We start from the raw sequence: 11,830 nt of genomic DNA, 5'->3' as shown, positions 1-11,830 counted from the left end.
TTTTTTTTTTTTTTTTTTTTTTTTCATAAATTTCTTTCCACCGCATCGCGAGGTGAACGACTATTAATAAGTTGAACGACATTGCCCGAAATTCTCGAATCTCGGGGTATTCATCTTACAAACAGCTCTCTGAATCAACGAGGCGAAAAATAAATTTATCGAGATGCTGTGATTCAAAATAAAATATTCGTGTTGACGCATAACACAATCTTATACAGTCGAGTGTGTCGAAATTTTAACTCGAAATTTTAATTCGAAATGTAAAGAAGAATTTATGAATTAAATTCTAAAGTATTGTCGAATCATTCATCGTTTTTCTGAAAGAAAGAACAAATAATTCGTTAAACTTTTCTTGTTTCTTTAATACTTGTTGACATTATAATATCGATTAATCTTTACCATTTCCTTAATCAAACCGAGAAAATCAACGTTTCGAACGTTTCGATTAATATCAAACAGAATTAATTCTACATTTCAACGTATATTCGATTCCCGATGTTTTTACAATCAAACGAAGAAATCCAGATCCTGCTACATTTCTAGCAACAACCTCGAGAGATCTATCGTGATCCGAATATTCGATATCGATCGAAATTGAAAATCCCACTGAAAGCTAAAATTAAAGATATCGGTTCCAAAGTATTCCGAATATTCGTATAATCTTTGATCACACACGTATCCATCTCTTTCAGAATTCTCTTCTTAACGTACCACTTTTCTTATCTTTTTTATATTCAATACTTCGATCGTAAAAAAAGAAAAGAAAAGAAAAGAACAAGAAAAAGAGGACGAATTTGGGGAGATATTAAGAAAAGTAAATCAACAAGGATGAACGGTTTTTCGCGGAACAATATCGTTTGATACGTCCATACATATTCTAGAAATCGAAAATCTCGATGGCGTATCGAACAGAAATGCGTCGATGTAGATGTATACACGTTTCAGATATTCCTGATCGACGAGTCTAACAGCGGACCGCTGTGTCTTGTTTAAAAGCGACATTCCTGATTGATCTGATCTCGTCTCATCTTGAATTCCGTTTCTGCTTGGGCTCTCCCTAATTGCCCGCGGTAATACCGACCAACTGCATTGCTCTGTGCTTTGTGTTATCGCTTCGGCTCGATGCTTGTTGTTATGTTAAAATGCTTCCCTGTTGAACACGTTCTTCGAGAAGAGTGATGACTGTCGAGTGTCTGGGGCTCTCGAGAGTCGAGGATACTTGTATTTAACGCGTTCACTGTTGATTGGAAGAATGCTTTATCATCTATGTTCGTATCGATATACAAAATTATTTTTAGAAATAAAAATAGAGAAGAAGAAGATTGAAATATTATATAATTTAAATAAGAGTGTAAAAGAGTCTTTTTTATTTCTTTATCTTCATTAAATTTTTTAAAGAATATTTTCGAATGTCGAAAAAATTGATACGATAAACTCGTTATCCTCGACTTGTAAAAAATGAAAACTGGGTAATCAGTTATCAATATTTAAATTAAAATGTTCACGGAAAATCCATAGCTCTGGAAAAATATTTACATGCACTCGATTAACATCGCTCTACATCTTTAACAAACTTCAACAAATGCAGCTGTCATCCATTCTGTCAAAATTATTCGACATCGCTCATCGTGCCCTTAATATTCACGAATCAAATCCATCGTTTGATCAAACGATAAAGTAACCAAGTTGCAAAGTGTCCGCGGATGCTTACTCTTTACGGTGGCCTCCGCTCCTCGACGAGCTCTTTCTTTCGCGCACACCCTCACACCCCTCGACCCAAGCTAACTCTCTCGCCGCGTACTCCTTCCTCCTGCTCTCTCTCCAGAGTCTATCAGCTATCCCACACCACCCCCCACGATCAATGCTTGTGAAAAGGCTCGATGCGCGCGCCCTCGCCTTCCTTCCATCTCGATTTTTCCTTAACCGAGTCGTGCTGTCGTTGCTCTCGAATTTCCACGATAGAAAAGGGAAACAATTCTTGCAAAATCTTCCAAAGTTATCCGTCTCCTTTTCCATTTCTTTTTTCCTTCTTTCTTTCCCTCTTTCTTTCCTTCTTTCTGCAAAGAAAACGGGATCCAAACGGGGACAAACAACAATTTGAATTCTCGCTATTGTGCTCCTCCTCCCGTTCTCTTAGTCCTGTGCTGCAAGGGGTAAACACTCGAATGGGAGTGTGCGCAAATCGTGACGGGGTGGGAAATGTGGCGCCCCGTTATCAGCTCCAAAGATGGTGGGTTTGCGAGAATCGTGCACGAGGAAACAATTATGGATTCTCATGGAAAGTTGTTGCTCGTTGTTCGAAGATGAATGTTTGGGGTTATACGTTGGAGAAATATTTGTGGACAATTTGGAACGATTAGTGAGGGGTGGATGAGTATCTGTCGCTGTTGATACCTCGGGATCTAAATGCTCGATAATATCGGGCAAAAATATTCGAATGTCACGTTGAAAAACTAGGGCACAGGTTTTCAGCTTTGACTTTTTAGATGAATTTTAAAGTTGAACGATACATTTTGAAATTTGAACCTAAGTCATCGAGCAAACTTTTAAAATCGATGAATATCTAAAGTTTACGTAGATTAAGATGCTAAATATTCAAGACAAATCGATTAAAAATATAACAAATTTAATAATTATAATAGAAATTACAGTTGTTCTTTTTTTTTTAAATCAGTTTCTACTTGTTTAAACTTTTTAGTTGAGTGCAAAGTTGAAAGTTATTCGAGCCACCGTATCTCGCATCCTTAGTCTACGAGTCGAGCACAATGACAGGGGATAGAAGAATGAAAATTCCAAATTGGGAATTCGATTAAAAGTTAGAAGGAATTAGGAAGCAACGGTCTTTTCTGGATGAACGTACCACCCTCTGTACATACGATGAATGGGCACTTGCCATTCATCATTCTTGGAGGTCAGCCAGCTTCAACTTTGCACGCCGACCAAGGTTTCGGAGCCCGTGAAAAGGCGGGACGAGCATACTTCGGCGGCAACGCGCCGCGTATTCGATTTCGTTACCGAACGCGCTCATTATCGATCGGTCCTCTGCCTTGCGGTTTCTCCGTGAAAAACTTGCCCCGACACTGGTCACAAACTCCTATATATATATATATATATACCACTTAATCCCCTCGATAAACCATCCTTCCAACCTGCCTCTCCCTCGACCGATTTTTTCATGTTCCAATAAATCTCGTCCGGAAAATCACTTTCCATTTCACCTACATTCGAATATATACATATATTCCAAGAAAACTCGATATATCGTTTATAAAATGGAAAGATCGATGGGCAAGTGTGAACCATCCAACTACCAATCCAAAATACATACAAATATCCACCCAAACATCCTCGATCTCGCGATAAACGATAATTAAACCTCGCTCAACGAGTTTCACCTACCGCTCCACTCAATCGCATACGTAATCGGATAAGCGATGAAAAGACTAATAAACAAGGAATTGGGGTAGGTTTCAGAGAGAGAGAGAGGAAGAGGAGGAGAGATGGAGCTCACCTTCGCAGATGTACCCCTGCTGTATGAGGCCCCACAGCATGTCGGTGCAGCTATGGCAGTACGTCGGCTTGTGAAACGTCTTCTTGCTGAAGCTGTGCCCATGGCTGGCTGGAGTCTCAGCCGAGACCGACGCCATGTTCCCCGTTCCACCGCGGCACCGCTCACGCCAGATTTTCACCGTGAAGCTACACAGGGCGCGCCGCGCGTCGATGACAACATAATTACACGGCAGCCACTACGTGATCTCGAAACCGTACGCGTACATAATTGCGTTGCTGCAGCTGCACCCGCGGCTGGCCGCTCGGGTCCCTCGCGTCGTACCGTCGTCCTCGTCGTCGCGTAACGTGCCTAACGCGCATTATTCCCCGAAGCTGCGCCCCCAAAACCGACCGACCGACCGGCACGGCACCGTGTACGCGGCCGTGTACAGAGATTGCGTTTGATCGTGCACCAGTCAGCAGTCACCACTGTTTCGCGGCTGACCATCACCGTCATCGGCCGCTGCTACTGCCGCCTCCGCCTCCGCCGGGAGCTTCACTCGCGGTACGACGACGATGCGGGTGTCGCGTTCGCGCATCCGAGCCACGGAGCGGGCGCCGAGTGGCCGCACTGACATCAGCCCCTTCGTCACCACCGTCGTGCAGTGACGGAATCATGCACAGGCCAGCTGGGTTCTCGCGCGAGGGTGCCCCCTATTCGAGGGGGTTACCCTCCAAGATCTTACCCCTCCCTTGATTAATTCTTTTCCTCTATCTTCCTTCTTATCTTATATTTCCTTCGACAATCATCTACTTTTCAAATTTCGAGGTGGTACGGGAAAATATTATATATTCCTAGTCACGTAGTATGATCACGTAATGATGGATAGGTCAAGTGACACGATCCTTTCTCGTGAACGAAGATACGATCCTCAACGTCCTGATCGCTTTCATAATAAGTCTTTCAAATATTCTCGAACGCGTTCATCTCGAAACGTCTCGATCGTTCTTTTTTTTTTTTTTTTTGTTCTTCCCCCAATTTCACAGTCACATTTTTCTTTTCTTCCTTTCTTTCTCTCTTTCTCTCTTCCAATTTACGCGACGCGAGTACACGCGCGTAAGTGCACGCACATCCAAGAACGAAGACTAGGGCACTGGGTAATCGTGGTCCGGTGTTATCGGGTCCGTGAGCGACGTCGGGACGGCGCCGCTCCACCCCACTGTACTACCTTCCCGACACACGACAACGAGCCCGGAGGAGCAGCTACGCTTCCTCCGTTTCCGTTTTCGTACACGCCACTGGCCGAGATATCGACTCCCGGTGCACGCGAACAAAGGCAGCCTCTCCCGAAGCGAGAAACACGCTTCGATCGGGGCCGGCAGCAGCGAAACGACACCGTTTTATGCACACACGTATCGGGCTTTCGAGGCCGCCACGACTCGCCTCGACGACGTCAAAGGGACGACCAGCCGTCGACGCTTTGCGCTGCTCGCGCGCCGACGCGGATCCGCAGCGTTCCTCTCGCGCAACGCGCTTCACGTTTCATGCGTGCACACAGCCCATTCCATCGTACGAGCCGCTCCACGGACAGACCGTACCTCGTCTTCCTCCGTCGCACGGATTTTATTGCTCGTTTTCTTCGAACGAGTCGTTTTTTCGTCGTTTCTTTCTTTCTTTCTTTTCTTTTCTTTTTTTTTTTTTTTTTTTGGAAATCGTTCGTTTGAGAAGCTTTATAAGGGTGAATATAAAACGCGGATGGATGATAGATTGGAGAAGTTTTGCTAGCCTCGTTGTTTCATCTCGCGTTGTATTCGAAACAGAGTAAAAGAGTAGTTCGTTTTTAATTATTTCAGTATTACAGGCATCGAGCATTTCTATCTATGATATTAAAGTCAAAAATGGTTAATTTTTTTGATTAGCTGCCTTGTTGTTCACTTATATGGAAATTTATTGAACAGTTGAAAAGAATTTGAACGGGAGTCGACGATATAATTAGGAAGAGTAAATGTCTTGTCTCCGTTATTGATTTGATTGGATGTAGATATGTATATGATCGTGAAAATACGTAGTACAATCTAAAAGGGGATAAATTTAGTTATTTATAACTTTATAACTTTATTTAATAATTTATACTTGTAAATTTCGTCGGAAACATCTAGCTTATTAAAATTTAATTATTATTTCAGATAATTTTAAGATAAGCAAATTTTATTTTTTATAACTTAATGCAATTATGACTATATTAACACAAATATATTCATTATTATTTTATATTAGTCATTCGAGAATAATATAAAGAAAATATAAAGAAAAAATTCAACTCGTTATCTTTTATTCTTTCATCTTTCTCTCTTCTCTCTTTTTTAGTCACATACACACATATACATATATATATAGTGATAAGATGAAATCAATTCGTGAGAAAGATACATTTTGAAATGTAAAAAAAAACCGATACTCAATCTTGTCGTATCATTTGTCAATAAAGAAACTTGTAGTTAATATTGATAGAACTTGTAAATCATGATAATAAGTTCTTCGAAACATCTGTTGTGATAAGTGATCAAAGAAATATATATGTTCTCGATTAAAATTCTCGTAAAATTTCTTTTTTAAGAAACGAAATTATTATTAAATTTCAAATTCTCCATTTCGATTTATTCTGAATCGTGGAATAATTTGTATTTAAAATATTTCTTAACATATATATTATTCTTATAAAATATAAATATAATATACAGAAAATATATTCTAACTTGTGTGATCAATCGTGTCAGTCGGTTCTTGTCAACTTATTATACTTGATTAAAATTAACATTTTCTATCCTGCGTTTTACGAATAATACAACATTGTTATTTGCGATATTATTGTCACCCATCATCGACTTGCCGTTGCATGAATCCTTGAAGTACGTAGTCGACAATGAATACCACAAACGTCGATAATGAAAATCTCGACAGCATGGTTCGTATAGGATTTTTCAATATCCAATCGGAAATGGACGAGGAAACGCATTCGCGTGTCCATGTTGTGTTCATTCCCTTCGTTCAACAGTTTAATGCACGTTCATGCTGTAACTTTAATTTAGAAAATTAAATATATAGGACAGACAGAATAATCATTTGCCAATTTATCATTTTCAGATTATAAATATATATATTAAGTGGAAAGTTTCAAATTATCATTTAATAAGAGGAAAAGGATGAAGAAAAAAAATTTTTTTTTTTTACATCACATATTTTATTATTGGACGGAGCACAAAGCATCGTCTTTTCAAATATAATATTCATATATTTATATAGTAAATACATATTCATATGTTTAACATTGGTTCGTATTATTTCTTGAATTTTATTTAATACTTTAATCCTTCTTTACCACCAAATTCTAATAATTCTGAGCGCTTAATTTCTAATTTTGATTTCTTCTTATGCGAAATACTATCGAACAAAAGTTTCTTTGCTATTGTATTCTTACGTATATTCATTAATCTAACGAAAAATATAATGATTATATATAATAATAACGTGGCTAAAGTTTACGTATATAAAGTGCTTATGGTACAGAAAACAATGCAATTATATCAGTTTACGTGCACCATTATTTATTAATACTTAAAACGCAAAATAGTAAACGTATTTAATTTAAACATAGCCATTTTTTTTTATATAATTAAAATTATTCTATATATTGTTTGGTGAAATCATTTATGAATATATAGATATATGTAATATAAAATGTGATATAAAATAAAATAAACAAAAAAATAAAATTCCTAGACAATATGTTGTTTTCTTTGGGTTAATTTTATCATTGTAATCAATATTTCATATTATTCTGTATTTTTTTTTTTTTTTATTTCTATTCATTTCCCTTTCATTATACAAATCGAATTCCCAAATAGTAAACATTCATATTGTCTAGCAATGTTAAACGATATTTTTATAAATCTTGTAATCATTGTATTCGATTAAAAAATTTTAATCAATTAAGAAAATCATCTGTTAAGTATAGTAAATTTGGTCAAAATAGATGTCACAATGATATTAAAAAAAAAAAAAAAAATTATTGATTGATTTCAAGTTTTAAATTGACTTTTTAACTTAACTTTGATATTAATTTAATTTATTCATTATTATTGTTATTATTAAAACTTACTACTACTAAATTTTATTTAATCCTTGAAATACCATCACCTTAATATTTTAATTTATCAATTCACTTGAAACTTAGCATTTTCGTTATATCAACCAAAATTACTATACCTCTTTCAAACTCGTTAAAGAAATTCGCAAAACAAAAACGAAATAAAATATCGAGATAAAATAGAACGTATAAAATAGAATATCAAAATGAACCGGTTGAAATGATATAATTCGTGGATGTATACACCACGATACATTTCGATCTACATCTAGATAAATTATAGAAAACTGGTGGATACTTATATAGTTTTCAGATATGTATAACGCTTTCTATTAGTTTGTATCAATACCATGAACAAACAATTCAACGAACAGTGCTTAAACTTTATTGTCCTTATGCAAATTCCCAAAGTGTTCGCGTAGTTGTCATATATTTATCGCGATTACTATGAAAATTTTCTCTCTCTTTCTCTCTCTCCCTCTCTCTCTCTTTATTTCTCTCTCTTAAATACAATCAGTGAACATTTTTCCATATTTGATAAACTATATGGTTCTAGTAACGATACAAACTTGCATATTTTAATATCGATTTCTATCGCCCGCTATTGGAATAAATGTGAAAGAACGAATTGGCGATCAAATAGCGCAAAAATATAATGCTATAAGAAGATGATGATTAACAGGAACATGAATATTTTTATAATCAACTGCATTGAAAAAATATCATAAGGCGATGCTTCAGCGAAATCGATATTATCGTCAGTCATTTCACATTTCCAGTCAGCATATACGGAATGACCGATTTTAAATTTTATAAATTTATCTAAGAAAATTATGCTAAGTTGGAAATGGAAAAAAATGACATAAATGACATAAATGTATTCTTGAAGGATTTTAAATTTTTTTGAGTTACACTAAATTATTTTTACATAAGAATAATGTATCTAAAGCTAACTATTTTTTTAAATTTTCTGATTTTAATGTCAGAATACGTGATTAACGTTCTTCAGATGTTTTTTTTTTTAATCAATCTCGTTCCGATTGATCTTTTATATGATTTATTTATATAAAAAATAGTCAAATTATAAATTGAACATATTTATTTCCAACTTAACATATTTTGAATATTTTGAATAAATAATTTCTTTAAAATAAGTCATTCTGTGTAAAACAAATGATTTGCATAATCATTCGGTGAAAATCTTTCCAATGGATTCTCTATTATTTCATCTATTATTAATCAATTCAATAAAATTTAGAAAATAGTCAGTATAACAGTATATCCAGTTTAAAGTCTATGAAATAATTGATTATAATAATTCAAATTTTTTATTATAATTAATAACAAACATTTCAAAATTATTTTTATATTATTATATTTTCATAAAGAAAAGTAAGTTAAAAGATAAATTATAGATTATTGATTAAATATTTTTATATTTAATTATACTTTTAAAGTTTAATTTAAAAAATTATTATATTTTATAATTTTGTTTTTTTTTCTTTTCAAAATTTCATAAATATTCCATATTTTTGAATTACATAAAAATATATAAAAGATCTGAATGAAATTTAATTAAATTATTTAATTATTTAAATAATAAATAAAAAATATATTTAATTAACTGGAAATGCTGTTTCAAACTTCTTAAACAAATATTAAATTCGAGTATTCAACTATTAATTATAACAAGAAAAATTTCTTCATATAGCGATAACAATTGTTCAGAAACTTATAGCATATATATGAGAAAAATATGTAATTTGCTCATCAAGATTCAATGGTATCAAAATGCTTTTATCAATTTTGTTAATTTATTTTTCTTATTATATTTCAATTCATATTTCTTAAAAAACTTCAATTTTCTATATGCAGTATATCTATTAAAAAGAATTATGTTAAACATATATTAGCTATAAATCTTTAACTGAAAAATTTTATAGCAATGCAATTAAATTTTTTTCTAATCATAATTTTTTTTAATAATCATTCGAGACAATAATTCTTATAAAATAAAATTTTTCAAATTTTAATTATTTTCTAAATATTTTCATATATTTTTTCAAATATTACTTCTTTATTTTTTTTCAATTTGCTTTCATTTAAATTGTAAAATTATTTTTAAACAATATATTTTTTTAATGCCAAAGTCAAATTCATTATTATTTATAATAACTATAAAACACAATTTCACTATTAATAAAAAAATTAATAGAGCACAATAACTTTTTTTAAATACTTATATACTTCAATTTAAAAAATAATTAAATGCAAATGAAAATTTAAGAAGCACCTCGCGAAGAATACACTAATACATCTATAACTATAATATTATTGAATAATCATTAATTATTTAACCCTTTATATAGTATAAATAATTTAATAAGAGTCATCCATGAAAAAAAGATATAACAGTTTATATAATGATTGAATTCTTTAAATATTGTACACAAAAAAATTTGAAAAATATTTCAATCTTTTTACAATTATATATAAATCATATTTCTTTATTTATTATTGCTTATATTCTAATATATTATATATATATTAGAATGGAAAAAATACACAAACAGTATTTGTAATTCATAACAATTAATTTAAGAATTAAACAATGTATAATTCAAATAATATAATTATAAATTTATTTGAAAGCAATTATTTGATAATATCATCTTCTTTGTAAATTATATTAAAACGAAACGTATTAAAAACGAAAAGGAAATATAATAAAAATAAATAGAATCATTTTACAAAATAAATAAAATATAAAGGGTTAAATAATATATGAACTTAAAAAAACATGTATATATATCTATATAATATATAATTATAAATATAGTATAGTACTGCTAATATTTTAATAAAGAGAAACAATTTGTTTATTTTTTAACATGTATAGAATAACTAGATTTCAATGATTTTTCAAACAGTGATTATAACTTTTTATATGTAATTACATTTAAATAAAATTTTATAATAAAAATATGATTTTAATTAAAACATAATTTAAATTTATTTTTGCAGTACCATACATTTAAATCTAATTGATAAAGTTTATTGTAAATAAAATTCTGGAATGTTGAAGCAGTGTTGTAAGAATACACCACTTACATTAAACTGGATATATTGTTTAGAAAATATTATCCCAGACCATGATCTTCAAAAAAACCTTGTGGAGTTTCCTCCTGAAACATAGAAATAATGTTATTAAATTAAAGATCTAAACAAAAGAAATATCTAAAGGATATGAAGAGGGATCAATTTCTTTGATGCTGCACACTATCAATAACGCAAATATACAATAATGAAAATATATAAACAAACACGTACCTAGTTCGTAATTAAGTAATCTCCTTGATGCAGCTTCAAATGATGAACTGAACCCTTTTCATATAACTGAGTATATACTTGTATGGATACACAAAGCTGCACAAAGCACATATTCATTTATTGCTTCGTTTAAAATGCTTAAGCATCAATCAAAGAAATGTCTGTATTGCATGCTGCATACAGAATGTCTCTGCATTTACAATTAAGTAGAAATTATAAATTTGATAAAATTTAATGCATAAGAAATCTTTCTAACAAACAATGAATAAATTAAAATTCTAACATGTTTATTTTATATAGAAATAATCATAAATATATTATTCAAACCTGAAAGAATGTAAATATAATAAAAATAAATATATACATATTGAGTTAATTACATGGAAAAGGTAATATATAATTTTGTATACAATTGTATAAAAATTGCTTTGCATGTATTTATTACCATTATTATTAATGTGTTAAAGTTATAATATTAAAAATTGACATTGTTTATATATATACACATGTACACATATAAAAGTGATATTTTTAAACATTCATCTCTAATTAAATACTAAAATAAATATATTTAGATAAATATAATACTATATCACATATGTAAGAGAAAAACTCTTTATGCAATTAAAAAATAATATAAACATTATTGAAATATTTTTTATCTTCATATATAAAAAAATGATGACTTTCTAAATATGCATTATTTTATTGCCATAGTATGAGACTAACTATATTATTTGCTATTATCTGCTCAATGATAAAATGAAAAGCAATCTTATAATAAAAAAAAATTCTATAATATATATATATTATATTAATGTATAATATATATAAAGCTTATATATATATGAAATAAATATATA

At 31.5% G+C, this 11,830-nt stretch overlaps 2 protein-coding genes across 13 annotated transcripts in view; both read right to left on the bottom strand.

Annotated features, from left to right (window-relative positions):
• The window catches only part of LOC102679948 (diacylglycerol kinase theta), a 24,480-nt gene extending 20,192 nt beyond the window's left edge, over nucleotides 1-4,288 (bottom strand). For all 10 annotated transcript variants that reach the window (XR_004150328.1, XM_031509917.1, XM_031509919.1 and 7 more), the window contains exon 1: nucleotides 3,512-4,288. Coding sequence is in view for 9 of the 10 variants with exons in the window: in XM_031509917.1 (XP_031365777.1) it covers nucleotides 3,512-3,647 (136 nt within the window). In the remaining variant the exon portion in view is untranslated. The remainder of the gene's footprint in view (nucleotides 1-3,511) is intronic.
• A 6,303-nt stretch (nucleotides 4,289-10,591) lies between these two features.
• Nucleotides 10,592-11,830, bottom strand: part of LOC102679451 (AP-1 complex subunit sigma-2) — an 8,312-nt gene continuing 7,073 nt past the window's right edge. The window contains exons 5-6 of one of the 3 annotated variants that reach the window (XM_006614616.2): nucleotides 10,968-11,063; nucleotides 10,592-10,822 (exon numbers count right to left, since the gene is read on the bottom strand). In XM_006614616.2, coding sequence (XP_006614679.1) covers nucleotides 10,968-11,063 — 96 coding nt within the window. In that variant the 3' untranslated portion in view covers nucleotides 10,592-10,822. Of the gene's footprint in view, nucleotides 10,823-10,967; nucleotides 11,158-11,830 lie in introns of those variants that run through there. The other 2 variants (XM_006614617.2, XM_006614619.2) reach the window with 2 other exon arrangements.

This window comes from Apis dorsata, unplaced genomic scaffold (assembly GCF_000469605.1).
Source record: "Apis dorsata unplaced genomic scaffold, Apis dorsata 1.3 scaffold_194, whole genome shotgun sequence".
Lineage (NCBI taxonomy): Eukaryota > Metazoa > Arthropoda > Insecta > Hymenoptera > Apidae > Apis > Apis dorsata.
Note: the sequence above shows the minus strand (reverse complement) of the source record. Positions and strands in the feature narration are given on the sequence as shown.